Below are 17,919 nucleotides of genomic sequence, written 5' to 3'. Positions count from 1 at the left end.
AATTGAGAAGCATCAAGTGCTGTTGGAATGTGCCTGGGTACTCCCAGTGTGCAGAATGCATGTGTCCTGCTTTGTCTCAGAATTCAAAAGTGTCTTGGAAAAACTTTTCTCCCTCTTTGAAATAAGTGTTTTGACACTGAGGAGAATCTCTTTTATGTTGAGTTGAAGCAAGTGCTTTGTAGCTTCCTGGCCAGGGACTTGCTGCTGTTGCCACTGCTCTCCTTCTTCTGCCAGTCGTAAAATAAAATCTGACAAATAATGTTTATTTTTACTTTGGTTAATGTGCATTTTGTTAAAATGCTTTAACGTAATACATGGGAACAGTAGAAATAAGTGTCTGGCTGTAGAATTGTTTCTTAAAACAGATAAATTCATGGTACTTTAAGGCTTTTAATCCCACTTAGAGGCGCAGCTGACTGTCAGAGTAGTTGCAGTTTTGATGGAGTGTGAAAAAATAGTTGATGTGTGTTTTCTTCACACAGGGTTATGACAGAGCATCGATTCTAGCACTGAATTCTTTCAGAAATTCCAGCCTGACAGAAATGGGCCTGCAAGAAATAAAGACTATTGGATATTCTAGTCCAAGGAATAGGACTGATGTCACACGGCAGTGCACTGGAGAAATGGAATCTGTGTCAGACCTCCAGCTGGGACTCGAAGTAATTGAGCAAAGTGCACTGCATAAAAACCTGGAAGCCCCCACACATGATAGGACTGATGCAAACAGCCAACTAGAAACTGCTCATTGTGGACGGGGCACAGTTTATTCTTCCTGGGTAAAAAGTCCTGACAGGACAGGTGTAAATTTCTCAATGAATTCTAATTTGAGGGACTTGACCCCTTCACATCAGTTGGAGGTAGGAGGTGGATTCAGAATAAGCGAGTCCAAGTGCCCAATTCAAGATGATGGAAGAGGCATGTTCATGGAAGCATCTGTTTTTTGTACTTCAGAAGATGGAATTGCACCTGGCTTTGGAAGGACTGTCAATAACGACAATATGATGGATGGAAATTGCACACCCCAGAATCCTCCACAAAAGAAAAAGGTTATAATTTTAAGAATCATTTGGTCTGCCTTTTGTCAACTGCTGATGATACTTCCATAACAGAGAGAGCCCTAATGTAATAAAAACCAGCTGGTGGCACATCTTTACATACTACAGTGTAATAGACATTTTTGAGGGGAAATAATGAAGGGCAAAGAGTAAAGCTGCATACAGCCATCAGTAAATTTATTTTTTCCAAGTAATACATACAAATTAACTTCTATTTCATATGAGTCTTAAATTAATTGCTCAATAAATTGCTTTTCAGGTTTGAAAATGGTTGCTTATGCCATTTGGTGTTACGCTGTTCTATTATACAGGATATACAGTAGCAGCATAGAGATGATATACCTGAACATCTGTTATGAATTACTGCAAGAAATTGCACTAACACATTTAGGATACTCTGACTTTAAAGTCAGAACTGCACAGAAATACTTAGTTCCAAGGAATATTTTTCTTGACTTAATTTGGTTGTTGGTTTGAGGGTTTTTTATCAAATACTGTGTTTGAAAAATAAGTGCAATTTAAATTTGCTACTCTCATGAAACAGTTCTTGTGGGTAAGTGGTGTGGTCATGGGCAACTCGAACCAGGATTGGAAGTTGTTTTGCATAGCTCTTAGATTGCATTGTAGTGTCAGGTGAGAGTCCCTTTGCAGGAAGGGCAACAGACATGTAATGCAATGATCTCCAGAGCAACAGCTTGCCAGTTCTGTCTCATTCTTTCTTGTTTGAAAGATGTGATTTATTTTCTTTATGGAAGTAGTGATGAGGGGAGTGGGGGCATTTTCTGTGTGTGTAACATACATGCACCGTGGGGTTTGGGTTTTTTGGTCACATTACAGCCCCTTGTATGTGCCTTTTCCCTTGTGGGCAGGGAGCATCCTGCTGGGGAGCACTCAGGATTCTTCCTTCATCAGTTCTCCAGCAGAACTGGGTTTTTGTTTACTTTGCTTCAGGCTGAGACATAAACAGAGTGAGATTGGTAGGAATTCTGTTCTTACCTGGTCAGGGTCCTGAGAATTTTATAGATCTGTGTGTTTTACTGTAGCCCTGCTGTTTTGGCAAACCTCAAAAGAAAACATAAGCCAAAATTTCTGTAACTTCACATTCTTTGTCTGAAGGCTAAATCAGTCTTAACAAATCCCAGCAGCACTTCATGCTTCAGTAATCCTCCTCCTTTCTCTTGCTGACAAGGATTCTTCCAGACTGTCACTGATGAGGGCTGATGCTACACTAATCCCTGAATAAAAAAAAGGTGTGGCTGCCCCCTGTCACCCCTGAATCCTGGGATTCCTGTCTAAAATTTTCAGTTTGAAGAAACAACCAGAGCAAATTGCATCTGTATCACTGAAGGAATGGGCTTTAGGATTTCCAAAGACACACACAAAAAAATTTGCAGGTTTTGACAGTATAAAAGGAGGTGGTGGTGGGCTAGATCTCACCGAAGGTGAAAGGCGAGAATTCAGGAATTTTGCAGGAAATAAATAGAAGCCTTTTTCCTAGGATCATGTAAGACAGGAATATCCTAGGGGAGGTCTTTGGAGGAGGTTTTTTCATATTTCAGTGTTCCTGTGAACATTTGTTTCACTCTTTTCTCTTACCATTGCACAAGTTTTTCCCTTTTCAGTACAGTCCTGTATATAGTGGCCACACCGCAAAGGCTTTGTCTGCTCTTTTAACATTTAAGCTTTCTTTAAATCAATATTCTTCAAGGGGTCTCTGTCACATGGTGTGGAAATACAAAGTTATTTGAAAGCAAGATCAGTTCTTAACCTGAACTTTTTTATGAAAAATCAGGTACTTCTGTTTTTACCCTGACATATGGTTGAGTCTCTAACGGATAGAGATCTGTTTGAAAGCAAACAAAGAAAAAGCCTTAGGACTGCAAACAAAGCAGGCTGCCTTGCTTTTCTCTGTGTATAAAAATGGATGACTGCTTTTATTGAGGACTAAGCCAGTTAAACATTTTTTTTTCATTATTGCACATTAGTTTCTTGGTTTGGATGTTGTATGGTTCAGAGTAGGTTGTTGATAACTAGGAGAATTTATAGATATTAAATGTCATTTTCACCAAACTAGTGTAATTTCTGAATAAAGTAGGTCTGAAGGTCAGTATTTCAGCTCTTTGCTTCAAATCCTGAAGATTCATAGTGAAAATGTTGGAACATTATTTTTCTCACTGATGACAACTTACTGTTTAAACTGATTTCTATTCTGTGGAAGGTCTGCGTAGGGATTTTACATACATATATATAAAGTAGAAACCACTTTTCACGTGTCATTATTTTTGGTAATAAACTTAGAATTAGCTTAAGAATATGTTCTTAATCAGTCTCTTTTAGCATGCAGTAAAGACAGAAATTCAAAATAAACTCTGGGGAAAGAATGAAAATTTAAGTTGCAAATTCTGTATGTTAAGAAAAATGTATGAAGAGCTTTGATACGTGCAGCAGAGTGAAGCAGAAGGGTAGTGGGTTTTTCATACAAGGGAGTCAGTATGACTGAGAGCAGGATGTGACCTCGAAATTTGCTTTACTGTATCAGTATACTCTTACTAATGCTGCAGTTCCAGGAGAAACTGTCCCTTGTAGCTACAACCACAGGGAAACTTTTTGCTGACTTGTGTCATCTGCTTCTTCCCTGAGGCAGAATACATACTTGTTCTCTTGGCAGAAGCTTTTTTATAACATCGTCTTTACAGTTTTTAGTAGCTCAGTGCTCTGTAAATTCACTGCAGATGTGGTGAAATGTCTTCAGTTAATCTATCCTCATTTTCTTTTAGAACCAATTAAATGGTCTTACTAAAATATTACATTTAATTGAAACTGAGAAATGAAAGAGGTGAAACTTCCCTTCTAATGTTTGTTTTCTGGGTTTTCTTGCTCCTTAGGTGTCCTTGTTAGAATACCGTAAGAGACAACGAGAAGCTCGAAAAAGTGGCTCAAAGACAGACAGCTTTCCCCTGGTTACTGTATCTCCTCATGCTGCTGGTGGAGGAAATACAAGTAATAACAATGGTGCTAATGATGGGTATAACAACAGTGGTGAAAATGGGGAGCAAACTGATAACACTGCAAGCCTGCCTTTACCACTGCCAGCTACTGTTTATAATGCAGCTCCAGAGGACAATGGCAACAACTGTGCAATTAAGGAATCTTCCTCCAGTGAGAAGAATGAACCAGAAGTTCAGTGGTAAGCCACAAAACTATAGGACTAAAATTCAGAAGAATTATGTACTTAAATCCAAGTCTTTCCTATTTGAAATTAGTTTCCATTAAGGGTGTAGTGGCAGGTTACTGACTGGAAGTCCTTTCAGATTAGTGTTGTCATCTCACCTCTTTCTTCAGAAATACAGAAGATACATCATAAAGATTAAAATATATTAAAAATTACCCATAAGACATTGGTTAAATTATTTTAATTCTGCTTTCCTTTTTTATTTTTTGAGAGCAAAAGAGGTATTGATTTGAGCATTTGTGTCCTTGTTTCCACTCCTTTGTCTGTGGACTGAAGAGAATGTTTTTCATGTTAAATCTCAGACCTTTCCAAAAGTGCTGTAGAGGAAGAGGGTGGAACAGGAGAATTATCTGTATTGATTAACAAAAGCTTCTGGAAGACCTTAGGAGGTCTATGTTTCAGTCACGTGGCTGGAACATGTGTGGGATGTTTGCTGTAGCTCAGTTGCCACGTGCAGGGCTGCAGCCCGGCCACCCGCTCCTGCTCAGGGAGGGAGCGTGTGATGACACTGACAGTGTTGTTCAGGATGGTTAAATGGTTCCCTTGTTTGCAGACCATGTGGTCAGTTGAATGCCGTGCCAAAATCCTAACAACCAAAAATCCTGAGGAGAGATGGAGTATGGATGGGGATGAGATAGAGTGACTTCAGTCTGTATAAAACACTGCACATATTTTTCACTGTGGTTTTGGTAGCCTTAAAGTAGATGGTCAGCTGTGGTGACAGTGTTTCCAAAATGCTAGTGCAAAATAAACCCTGCAGATGTTCTTCATGCTGTAGTGAAGGCCATCCCCATCCCCAACTGTGTTGGGGATGAACATGGGCTGAGGAGTTGAACATCCTTCTGCTCACATGCTCCAGCTGTTCTAGAAGCTGTTCCAGAAGGATTTTGTAGAGCCAGTTGAAGGGAGAGAACGTTAATTAACTGCAGTCTTAAGCATTCCACTGAAAAGTGGCTGTAAGTTCACTGTGCAGAAGACACTGCACTATATTGTAATCAAAGGATGTGGAAACAGGCTAAACAGGCTAAACTGCTAGGATTTTGCAGTGCCCCTGCACAGCAGCACCAAAATTTATTTCAGTGCACCAGTATCATGGAATAATGCCATATGTCCTTGCCATACAGGAAAGCAGAGTTTTGTGGAGTGTTGTTATTTATGATGTTCTTGATCAGGTTGTGATTGAGAGATGTAATCGATTGTAAGAGAGAAGATCAGACTGTCATTGTATACCCCCTGTCTGGCAAGTAAATGTAGAAGCTTAAACAGAGGTATATTTGTAGTAGTGCACTATTTACAATTCTGGATCCACTGTTAAAGAGAAGATTCTTAACAACAAACAAATAAGGTGATTGTTTCTAGTTTCCAGTTTTGGAAGAAGACAGTTTTCTACAAATGGATGCTAGGAACTTGTACCTGTGACCTTTATTGTTTTACTTTTCAGTTGTTTAGAAAACAATCCCACAGATCTACAGGTATTCCCTGATTGAGAGGAATTACCAGTTCCTGTAATGTAACAGGGTTGCAGGAAATCAGTGTATTTGAAGTGGGAGAAAATACATACAAACCACTTAAGTAATAATGTTCCTTATGTACATCCAGTTATTTGGTTTTTACATGCAGCCAACACTGTAAACTCTCTGACTCTGTATTTGCATATACATTGTCCTAAATTTGGTCCGTGGGAGTACATTTTAAATTTAAAATGTGCTTCTCTTTTGCAGGACTGCATCAACCTCTGTGGAACAAGTAAGAGAACGAAGTTATCAGAGAGCTTTACTTCTCAGTGATCATAGGAAAGACAAGGACAGTGGTGAGTTAATTTATCATGTTGATGGTGTATAAATCTAACCAGTTCCCCCATGGTAGTCTGTAATCATTCTAATACTGTGTTTGGGTCTGCTTCATCTGTAGGGGGAGAATCATCTTGTAGGCCATGCTCACCGTCTCATGTTCAGTCTCCATCTCATTCAAATCTCATTTCCCAGTTGCAGCTTAAGGTCCCTTCTTTGACTGAATTTATGGAAGGTCAGTAAGCAGATGACCTTGTGTGACACTTAAAATAGTCTCTTGTAACAGCTTTAATAGCTCTTTTAAAGTCACATATAAAGAGCTTAGTGATCTCTGCAAAAGATTTGATTTTCCCACTTTGATTTATCTCTGCTTTATTTCTACAGAGCCTGATTCTGAAAATCCAGAGCCAACTTCTGAATGTCCGTCCCCAGATTCTTCACAAAGGACTTGTAAGAGTCCGTCAAAAGCAAGCAAGGTAAAGCAACAGTGTTTGCACAATAAGCATAGGAATAGCCATATACATCTGTGATTTGTCTTTAAAAATGTTAATCTTATTGTTTACTACTTAAGTTACATACATACACGTTCATCTATCTGTGCAGTAATTTTACACAGGTAAACACTTGCAAGAATATTTATCCATACACTCTGAAAAGTCGGTTTGTGTGCTGTTCCTTCAGTATCTGTATGTATTTATAGATGATCTTGCATTTAGACAGAAGAGATGGTGTCTGGATTCAGTACCAGTGCTGTTCTGAGGGGTGAGTGCTGAAGAACTGGCACTCGGAACCAACAGCAGGGATGTGATTTACCCTTAACAGGAGGTTGCTCTTGTTGTGGCAGGGTTTGGCACTGTTTTGTCAGTCAGGGCACTGATAATACAGAGGAGGATGTTGAGTAATTGCCTGTGCCATATTAAATGAAGTAATTCAGGTTGTACTGTTTAGTCTGCTTGCTTGCACTACCTCAGCTTTAAAAAGTTAAATCACGCTAAAAATGGCTTTATTTTTGTAAGTGGTCTTCTCTGGAATTACTTCTTTCAGATTCAGAAATCCAAAAGTTTTGACATATAACAGATTCAGACTTTGACCTGATGGGTCATATTTCTGTTACAACTTTAAAATACCATTGCTAGTCTTTGACTTTGAAGACTATTGACACATACTTGCTAAAAATAATGTCTTTCTAAGCTTAATCTTTCTGTTGTTCATGTTTTTCTTACACCATATTTTCTTATCCTGCACCTTGACGCTTTTTTTTTGCCATCGGGGAGGGTATTCTGAGATCTTCTTTTCTCTCTGCTGCATGCATAGTTGAATATTTTGAATGTCTAGCACTGACTTGACTTTCTTTTCATTCCAGCCCTCTTCACCGAATCCTGTAGTTTCAACGCAGTCGCTTGGGAAAACACCCACAAAACCAGATTCGCACTGGGAAACTGCAGCTAATGCACCTGAGACCGAATGTGCGAACCATCCAAAATCTGAGCTGCAACAAAAACAGCTGACAAACAACGTCCAAGCACTTTCAAAGAATCATCCATCTCAATCACATCTGCGCAGTTCTGCTGAGCAACTCTCACATTCACAGAAGTTGCCTTCTGCACCTTTGAAGCTGCATTGCCCCCCTTCGCCTCATGTAGAAAATCCTCCCAAGTCTTCTACCCCTCACGCGCCTGTGCAGCACGGTTATCTGTCACCAAAGCCTCACTCACAGCAGTTGGGATCTCCATACAGACCTCATCATCCACAGTCACCTCAAGTTGGAACACCCCAGAGGGAAACACACCGAACCTTCTATCCGGCAGCACCGACCCTTCAGCCCAGTAATCAGCCACAGGCGAGCGGGCCCCTGTTCACTCAGACAACATCAGGACAATCCTCAGCTTCTTACAGTCAGTTTAACCAACAAAATTTGAACAGCAATGCGCCACCTCCCCCACCCCCTCCACCCCCTTCTTCTACTTACTATCAAAGCCAGCAGCCCTCTGGAAACTTTCAGAGCTACAGCCAGCTGAAGGGCAGCATACCCCAACAGACTGTGTTTTCATCTGGACCAAATCAAGCACTTCCTGGCACTGCAGGTCAGCAAACAGTGCCGGGACACCACGTAGCTGCAGGGCATTTTCTGCCGTCTCAGAACCCCAGTATTCATCACCAGGCATCGGCATCCGCTGCTCCGCCGCCGCCTCCACCACCGCCTGCGCCAGGGCCTCACCTTGTCCAGCAGCAAAGTACTCATCAGCAGCACTCTGTAGCACATGTTGTCGGTCCGGTCCATGCCATGGCAGTGGCTCCTGGATCGCACATTCATTCTCAAGCTGCTGGTCACCATTTGCCACCACCTCCTCCGCCACCAGGTCCTCTCCCCCACCACCAACCTCCCCATCCTTCAACGGGACACCAAGGTTTGCAAGCACAACACCAGCATGTTGTAAACTCGGCACCTCCCCCCCCTCCCCCCCCTCCCTCCAACGTTATCGGTTCGGGCCACCACCCGGCATCAGCACAAGGGTTACACCACCCCTCTCATCAAGGACCCCCCCATTTCCCTTCAAATGCTCACACAAGCGTGTCCTCCTATTCCTCGCAAGCCCCACATCACACGACGTTAGGACCTGGACCTCAACATCAGCCTGCTGGCACAGGACCTCATTGCCCACTCCCTGGTCAGGGTCCTCACATCCAACCTCAAGGACCAAACAGTATTGCAACACCTACTGCTTCCGGGTTCTGCCCTCACCCCGGCTCCGTGACCCTTCCCCACGGAGTGCAAGGGCAGCAGCAGGCCTCGCCGGTGCCGGGACAGATCCCCATCCACAGAGCACAGGTGCCACCCACTTTTCAGAACAATTACCATGGGTCAGGGTGGCATTAAAACAGATCCCTTTAGTTATAAACATTTTTAAAATGTTCTGTAATATAAACTGTGTATATTTAATATGTACCTATTCAAGGTACTTTTTAAAGCTTGTACATGATACTTTGTATAAAAGCAAACACCAGTGCTCTTCCATTGTATCCTTTCCATTTTTTGCTTTTTAAAATTCCTGAAAATGTGCTGTTAAGCCAGTATTAGGTATTTCTTTTTATTTTGTAAGTGGACATTCCAGCTGTTTTTTCTGGCAGTAGGTTTGATGCTGCATAATGTTTAAAATTTTATTGTTGCAGTTAAATTCATTTAGTGAAAGTTTTCTATATTACTTTTATACATATGTAATTAAATAAGTACACAGGCTAAGTGATGGCACTAACAGTTTTTTTTTTTTTTCATTCTGTCAACAGTTTTTTGTGTGCATAGAGATAGGAAACAATGCAATACAGATTTTTATAGTTTTGGTGTGGACATGGCTTTTTGTTTCATCAGTTATTTGCAGAAATTGTAATTTAATGTATAGACTGTTTCTAATGTCTGACGAGTGCTGTAAATACTGTATTTCTTTCGCTTGTAAAGTTGCTTAAAGCTTCTTTCATTTGATATAGTATTGTATATAATAAGTCTTTTGCAAAAAAAAAAGTGTGATCTTTGTGAAAGTAGTACAGTATATGATCTTTAATTTTTTTTTAATATACTGTCACATTGCAGCACTGGTTGGGCATTTTAATTCATGTTAATAAATCACAATTATGTCAGTTTTAACTACTTGTCCTGAAAGGGTGGTATGTCAGCAGGGAAGTGGCCTTAGGTCTGTGGAACGCCCCCTCTGCTCCCTGCGAGGCTGTTCACTTCCCTGCAGTTTCCAGCTGTGGCTTTACTTCTGTAGCACAGACAGATGTGGAACAGGCTGGAGGAAGGAGGTTGAGGAAGAATCCCCCCAAGGCACAGCAGGGTCTTGGGTCAGTTTACTGATGTTAATCAGGGGCAGTGATGTGGTACAGTGTTGTGTGCTAGAGGTGTTCTGACCTTGGTTACAGCCGTGGAGCCACCTGCAGCTGTAGTTCATTGTAGTTCCTCTTTCCCTTTTTGTAGCTCTTCAGGCCCTGCTGTTGGTGCAGACTTTGAGGAGTTGAGTGTGTGATGCTGCAGGGGGGCACAGAATGTTACAAACTGTGTAGCACTTTGGTTTTTTAAGGGCAGTGGTTTTTTCCTGCAGCAGAAGAGCAGCAGCTGCTGTAGTGCTTATGGGTGCAGTTATTCTGTAATGGGTGTGTGACAGTGTCCTTCTATCTCAGCAGTAACTGCTCTCAATTCTGCTCACATAACAGGACGGTGCTCAATGGCTCCACCTCAGAACCAGAGAGGAGAACCAGTGTGGGAGGAAACCTGAAACGGGATAGGAGGGGAAGTGGCTGCTCCTACTCACTGAAAAAAGTGGTAATTCTTTTTAACCTGTAGACGAAGACTGGGGCCACTTTTATTTCTAATTTACCTCTAATTAATTTTATTAGTTAAAATCACACACTTAGAAATGCTTTCCTGAACACCTGCTGGCTCTGCAGAACACACACTGTGGGGAGTGCGCTATGTTTTGCACTAGCCTGATGTAGGACAAGATTAGGCCATCAACAGCAGAAAAACTGAACCCACTCTAGCTTGGAGTTGCTCATCACTGTTTTTGAAAAAAATCTACATCAACCTCTTGAGCTCAGTATTCAGAACTGGTTGTCTGCCCCCACTTCCACACCTCCATGAAGTGACAGCATCATTCTGAGTGTAAAACACACTGCAGGGCAAGGTCTTAAGTGCAGCACAAGGAGCTGCTGCTCTGGGGTGCAGAGTGGGACAAGGCCTCGCTGCCCCAAGTGCTTCTGCAGTGCCATGGCCAGGCTGGAGGGGAGAGCCGTGCCTGTTGTGCTCACTTGCCTGCCCTGGCTTAACCTGGCACTTTAATCCAGTGCCAGCATTTTCTGTGCATTCAAGAACATGGTTCTAACGTGCAGCAATGGGCACTACAGGGGCCAGGCTGGCTGTGAAGTTGAACATAATTTTTACCTCCAGTTCAAGTCCATTGTGGCATCATCCTTCGCACCAGTGTTGTCCTTGCAGCCATTAGAAGCAGTTCCAGGGATGCAGGTGAAGGCACGTGGTCCTGAAACCCAATTGCTGTCAGGGCCTCAGCACTGGATGAGTTTCTCCCACCCGGGGCTTTGGCAGTTCTCTGGAGGAGTGGCTGCCCCAGCCCTTCGCTTGTGACAGGAGTTAAACAGCCGGTAGGAAAGGCTCTTGTTTGCTTTTGCCAGGTTTCACCCAACAGCCACTCCCAGCCCTCCTGCTCAGGCTGCTCTCACTGACACCAGGGGGGGTATTTCATAAAGGAACACAGGAAGCTGCATTTCTCTGGCCAGGCTATGCCAGCCCCCACCCCCCACCCCAGCAGCTGAGTCGTGGCTAGGCAAAGATTCCAATGACCAGCAACACTGTCTGAAAAAACAAAACACTTTAATTAGACAACTGCAAGCACCTCAAACAACTGGTTATTGTTACAGCATGGGGCTATCTTCTCACAATCTAGTTATTGCAAAGGCATGTGAATAAATTTCATATGGACAAAGTCAAGAAAAAAAGTGGCACTGTAGTTACATGAAGATCAGGAGTAAGCTTACATTCATCCCACTGACTTCTAAAAGAGGCCCAAACACACCTCCATACTGTACATTCTAAAATCTGTATTGCCTATAAGCTTCAGCCTATGCAGCCTTTCCTAGAAAACACGTAATTGTTGCGTGCAACTTACAATGGGCAGTCGTATGTCTACGGATGGGAAAGAATAAAGCTAGTGCAATTTCTTTTAGAAACATGTAAAGCTATGAATGGAATGAGCATGATCTCGCCTCTTGGATTATTTTACCCACTGCCCTGTAAATATCTGCAGCTATATCCTTCCTTAACTGACGCCAAGCACACACTTTTATTATAAAAGATCAGTAATTCTACACAGAGAGTGGTTCTCATGCTCTACTTTTAATTTTTTTTCTTTTTCTTAAGGTATAGTACAACTTACAGTGCTTATAAAAAGGCAACACCATATGGTACCATGTCTTCACTATCACATTGTAGGGAAATTGCTATTTTTCTTTTCTTAAAAGCACTTAAAATAGGCAAAAGTTCTAAAAGGGAGTGCTAAATGATAATGCATACTTTATTAGAAAGAAGTCTAGCCTTCCTTTAAAGTGCCATTTGGGGAATGAAATCCTGTAAACCAGAGCCACTTTGTTTAAAATCCAATGAACGGGAACTGCTACAGAATAGAAAGTTTACACAATTCCTTAAAGCAGTTTAAAGTCCACTACATGCAATTGGTTTGCTATAAAGCTCTCTAAAACTTAAGTCGCTTTACTCTGAAATTGAGTCCCCAGTCCCATATTTAAATGGAAATAAACATTTACAGGGTGCATTTACATACACTATAATACAAGAATGATGTCCCTTTGCCAGAAGATAAAATTGTACAATTCCTCACTGTAACTCAATTCTGACTTGATAAATTTCTTACACTCGTAAATTATATAATATGCATCAGCTAAAATATTTTTTTTTTCATAAATAGTTACAAAACTTGCCAAAACACATGGGGGGAAGTTTCCTTTGTTCAAAAATCTGACATCTGAATGTCACACAACACAAGAAACAATGCTTAAAGACACGTTAAGTGTTTTCTGAAGAAAGTGGGTGAGTAAACTACTAGCTGAAGACAAAAAGACTACCCTTCCCCAAGAACACAGTGCACAAAAAGCAAAATGTCAAACAGTACCTCAAGCAAAATAAAGGTCTGAGGATTGAAGCCAGCTCACGTGTGATCCTGCTAAAGATTTTGTGACAGTCACCATTTAGGTCCAACGCATTGGAAAGTGGTTGCTGGCTTTTATTTTACAGCTGGGAGATTTCTGCTAAGAATTCAGCCATGGATGCCTAAGGCATTCTCCAGCTGAAGCGCGTTTCTCTGGGACCATTTCTAGCATGGGGATCAGGAAATCTGTAAACTGTGCAGCATCTTCATGAGGCCAACCGTACTTCTCCACAAGCACATCAAAAAGACTCCAAGGTTTCAGCTTGGTAATGTGTCGGAGTTCTCCTGCAAACAGAAAGATGAATGGCATTAAAAAAACACCTCATTATCCCTGTTAGTGACTAATCCCTGTTTCGTTTTTCTCCCACTCTGCATTCACAGCACCTTGACCAGGCTGAGACTCATTGCTGATGAAGGACAGCACACAGCAAGCTTGAGGTCCTCAAAGGAGACGAATATGTCCGATGTCAAAACCAAGAAACCATTCCTACAGCAGACAGCACGTTATACCTGGACTCCACTGATGTTTCCTGCTGTCTCCACTCTCCCACACACAACAGACTCATACACAGGCTCACACTGTGGGCAAAGAACACTGCAGGCCTTTCCTTCTTCATCAGCCAGTGAACCCAAGTTTTACAAAATCTGCTCCGATCCCATGACAGAAGTCTCAGAAACACAGGCCTTGCTCCATGGTACTTGCCAACAATGCAGCAGAGCAGCGATTCATTCCTAACCAAGCAGAGCAGGGAGGTTTGGCACTCAGGGATTCTGCTCCGTCTCCCAGGTAAACACCCCCAGGAGGCTTGGTCTGAATCCTTCCTGAGAAGGAAGCACCTGCTGCTGCCCACGTCTCCTTCAACCAACCACTGAGACAAGTGGTGGCAGCAGCTGCAGGATCTGAGTTCTCACAGAGGGGGGGAGTTGTACATCTGGCCAACCTGGCAACGTGTCTCAGACCAAAGCAGAGGCGAGCACCTGTCTGCCATTAAAACCAGCAGTATTACCCAGGTCTGCCCACAGCTCATCTGGCATGATGGGGAAGACTCTTCAGTTTCCTGCTCCTTCACTGCGTAGGAATGAGGCCTAAAGCCATGAGATGGACCATGAGGTATGTGATGAAAGGATTACCATGGATTACCAGGTTATCAGGCCAGATGACCCTTACTGCTGCAATCAGCTGGGTGGAAGAGGGACTGAGGTGTCACTTTGTGCAAGACCCGCAGCCTTTGTAATTGAGGCTCTTGATATCCCTTGTTTACGTATGACATGGCTGCCCCCCCACCATTTATGATGGCAATAGCAGGGAATTTGACTATGGTATCGCCTCCACTTCTACCAAAAGGATCAATCTGACATTTGAAATCCTCTGTGAGGAGGATGAGACAAGTCAATGGGCTCGCTCATCTCTCTATCCCAAAGCAGAGACACCCGTCTACTAAGATTTGTGCTTCTGACTGTGTTGGAGCATACCCAGGAACACTTGTACGCAGTGCTTGCTATACACTTATATTTTGTACATCTAGTACATTTATCACCAGCAATCTCACAACAACCTATAGCTTGTTGTTTCAATAAACTATACTTGTCACAAATCTGCATTTGTGAAAGTTCTTACTGAACACAACCAGACTTAAGAGCGCCTGATCTGTTCTAAGCAGTAACAAATCCCAGCTGCACCCAGCCCTCTGATCTCTGAGGACCAGATGGAACACAAGGGCAGTTGTTTTCTGACATATTTCTATACTCTTAAGGCAAGCCATGGCCATCTCCCTTCTTCTCAGGCGTATGTCTGACCCAGACAGTCTCCACGTGACACAGCAAAAAACTTGAGGCCTAAAGCCATGAGATGGACCATGAGATATGTGATGAAGGGATTACCATGGATTACCAGGTTATCCTGGTAATAACCATGGTACCAGGTTACCCTGTGGTGTTTCTGCAATGTCCCCTGAACTGCTGAGGAGAGTGATGGGGTCTCACCCACAACGGGAGGCTGAACATGGCTCCTCCACATCTTCACAAGCTCACTATGCCATCTGGTAAGGGGGCATGCAGGCCATACTGTATTTAAGCAAAGTGGTCTGCCAGCTTGGTGGTTATGCGTGGCTGTAACCTACTGCCCATAAAATGCTATCAGACATCAGCTCGCAGTCAGAGTCTCTGTACATCCCTGTGGCTAGAGAAGTTCCAGGGCAGGAGAAGAAACCTGTGTCAGACTGCCCAAGAGTCTGAGCATCTCAGTGCAATGGAACAAAACCCCCAAAGGCTCAGCAGGCCACATATCTGCTGGCTCAGCCCTCAGCAGAAGGTCCTACAGGGTAAGGTGCCTGAAAAGGCAGCTCTCCAGCCCCTGTCACCAGGTCCCCAAAAGTGCAAGTCTGCAAATGATCCATCACTTGCAAGTGAACAAAAATCCTGCTGGTAAGAGAAACTCAGGATGTGCTACCCACAGCTGGCCCACTGTCCTCTTTCCATCTCACAGGGCAGCAGGGTTTCTGAGAGGGGACTGTAAGCAGAGGCTGCGTTCTCCTGTTTTATGTCTGAACATTTACAGCACAAATGTGTCCCATCAGTACCTGCCAGTCAAACACAAAAAGGCTCCACTTTGGGCCCACAACTGTCCCACAGTATGAACGTACAGGAAGGACAGTACATCTCAGAGCAGCATATTCATTTCCAGCCTCACTCTCAGCCCTTTAAATCTTTGTGCAACTCTGAAACTTAACTGCTGAAAATCTTACCTTTTGGAAGGTTTCCAAAAGGTAAGACTACTGGTGACTACTTATAAGAACAGGTAGTAAATTATGTAAGCACAGACTCAAATACTGCCTAAAAGCAATAGAAAACAGTGACTTATTATTGAGTGCAAGCAAAAATTTACTAAAAAAAAAAAAAAAAATCAGGCTGTGTCCATGGCTTCCCCAGCTGACAACAATCATTGCAAGGGTTGTCGCAATCATTTACCAAACTAGGCTATCTCTGGGGGAGGGTGTGTGTTTCCATGCAGCACTGTCTTCCTCTCTGCATTATATTGTTTCCCATTATATTGTTTCCAGCATCTTTCCTCCCTCAGATTTGGTAAGGTAAGACTGCATGATGAGGCTCCTGATGTCACTGTGGAAGGCAAGTTCATGCTGTTTGAGTACTCCTTATTTTGTAAATGCTCACACTAAGACCAGCACAATATTCTGTAGAGTTTTTCTGCTGAGGAAGGAACTATTTTAGCACTGTGGACTCAAGTTTTCCACAAGAAATTCTATGAGGATTGTAAAAGCGTTTAAGAAGGTAGGATACAGTAAAAATGATGTGTAGGGGCCAAAAATTAAACTAGTGCTTCAGTTTTCAATAAGAATCATGATGCTGACCATGGAATCAAAATAGGGTAAGTAAAAGACAATTAACACAACTGAGGTGGACAAAACACCCTAAGAATTAATTTTCATGTGGTGGGTCCTTTTCATTTCCATCCTGAAGCGGAAGAGAGCAGCACAGAAAATGGAGGTGTCTGCCAACATGTACTTTCATCTATTTAATGAGGCGGGGTGAGGAGAGCAAGCCTGTACCTGTATTTAAGGGAGAAATTAAAAGCACAGGCCCCACCAGTCTGATACCATCCGTATTCAGGGCATTACCATGAATTTTCAAAGAAATGCTAAAAATGTAATACTAAGTGAGATCTTCCTAGCAGAAGCTCTTTATTTAGATTTTTTATAGTGAAGCACACGGGAAATAATCTGCAGAGGACAACAGAGCTGTCAGAGCTGTAAAAACTCTGTTGCCAAAGCAGAGGCAGCAATGATCCCTCTGAAAAGTGCAATGTTAAGTCAGAAGGAAATCGCTAAAAAAATTGCTGGAGGACTTGGGGGGGAGATCCTATTTAAAGCTCTCTCTGCTGACGATAACACAAAAAACCAGAACTAGTCTATGAAATTTGCCAAAGACAAATTTAAGATGTGTCACCAGGCAAGAGGAGGACGGATTATTGAACAGTAAGACATGGATGACATGAAGGACTGGGGAAGCAGCAGTGGGATATATTCTGCTGCTATGTACATATGACATGGTCCCCAGAACTAACACAAGGACTGCTGGAAAGGTCTCCCAGTACAGCAGATGGAAGCGAGGGAGGTGGAGAGGAGCCCTCCCCTTCCCTTCCAGGATAGTAAATGAGCAGCAGTACTTCTCTTTGTTACATCTTTCAAAAGGCAAAGCCAGCACCTGGCCAGCATCTTGCACAGGTTTAGCTCACAAGGAAACAGAGTTAGCAAATACTAGAAGAAAAATAAAAGCGTTTCAAGTTTTAATGTCAAAATGTATTAATCATTTTTACAGTCAAAATAACTGCCATGAAGACACTGCAGAAAAGGACTCCCTAGAGTTATTACTGGGCTCAATCAAGATCAGACCCTATAAAAAGTATATGAGCATTTGTGTTATAGTGACTAAGAAGTGACTTGCAAATGCTTTTCCTTTTTAAAACGCACCCTCCAGTTTGAATGTCACAAACTGCTTCAGTCAATTACTGAGAAGTGGCTGGATCCTGTAAACTCATTAGTTCCTAACACCTTTCTTTTTGTGCCTGTGACTTCAGTGGCTCAACTGAAATGCTTAAAGCTTCTCTCTGAGGTCAAACTTATGGACAGCAGCAAAAATCATGATTTTTTTTATTTTCCCCCGAGGCTGATGTTTTCAAAACAGGGGCCTACAGCAAGTTTTTTAAGCCCACCTTTACACCACAAAGAGAATTCTCTGAAGATCCTCACGCCTGTGCCACAGGGCTTCTGATCTCCAGTGCTCAGGCCACAAGCAGATGAATACAAAATGCATCAGCTTGCTGGCCTATCTCTGCCAGCCCACCACATGCAAATCCCTCCTGAGGGCACCGGAGGCTGGCAGTACTGGGATGGCAGGGAAAAGGAAAAGGATACCTCGTGCCCAATTCAAAGAAAAGATGCTCAAGTGAGCAGGAAACCTGCTACCTCTGTTATTCCTTCACAAAGCACTTTAGTTTTCCCAGCCTGCAATAGCAGAATAACTGGGATGATCTGAAAATGGAGCTTAGGCTATTACTCCTTTGTCTTGCATTTGAGATTTTCTGGTTTGAGCAGAAA

The 17,919-nt window shown here is 42.6% G+C and overlaps 2 protein-coding genes across 15 annotated transcripts in view; one reads left to right on the top strand and one right to left on the bottom strand.

Annotated features, from left to right (window-relative positions):
- The window catches only part of KMT2E (lysine methyltransferase 2E), a 64,274-nt gene extending 48,608 nt beyond the window's left edge, over nt 1–15,666 (top strand). For 4 of the 9 annotated variants that reach the window (XM_017811403.1, XM_017811404.1, XM_017811407.1 and 1 more), the window contains 8 exons: nt 483–1,046; nt 3,941–4,242; nt 6,009–6,097; nt 6,199–6,312; nt 6,462–6,553; nt 7,441–8,907; nt 10,284–10,392; nt 13,187–15,665. In XM_017811403.1, coding sequence (XP_017666892.1) covers nt 483–1,046; nt 3,941–4,242; nt 6,009–6,097; nt 6,199–6,312; nt 6,462–6,553; nt 7,441–8,907; nt 10,284–10,355 — 2,700 coding nt within the window. In that variant the 3' untranslated portion in view covers nt 10,356–10,392; nt 13,187–15,665. Of the gene's footprint in view, nt 1–482; nt 1,047–3,940; nt 4,243–6,008; nt 6,098–6,198; nt 6,313–6,461; nt 6,554–7,440; nt 9,666–10,283; nt 10,393–13,186 lie in introns of those variants that run through there. The other 5 variants (XM_017811408.1, XM_017811412.1, XM_017811411.1 and 2 more) reach the window with 5 other exon arrangements.
- Nucleotides 11,441–17,919, bottom strand: part of SRPK2 (SRSF protein kinase 2) — a 142,123-nt gene continuing 135,644 nt past the window's right edge. For 5 of the 6 annotated variants that reach the window (XM_017811413.1, XM_017811416.1, XM_017811417.1 and 2 more), the window contains one exon: nt 11,441–13,090. In XM_017811413.1, the coding sequence (XP_017666902.1) occupies nt 12,906–13,090 (185 nt within the window). In that variant the 3' untranslated portion in view covers nt 11,441–12,905. The remainder of the gene's footprint in view (nt 13,091–17,919) is intronic. The other variant, XM_017811418.1, reaches the window with a different exon arrangement.

This window comes from Lepidothrix coronata, unplaced genomic scaffold (genome assembly GCF_001604755.1).
Source record: "Lepidothrix coronata isolate B3197 unplaced genomic scaffold, Lepidothrix_coronata-1.0 Scaffold32, whole genome shotgun sequence".
NCBI classification, from domain to species: domain Eukaryota; kingdom Metazoa; phylum Chordata; class Aves; order Passeriformes; family Pipridae; genus Lepidothrix; species Lepidothrix coronata.
Note: the sequence above shows the minus strand (reverse complement) of the source record. Positions and strands in the feature narration are given on the sequence as shown.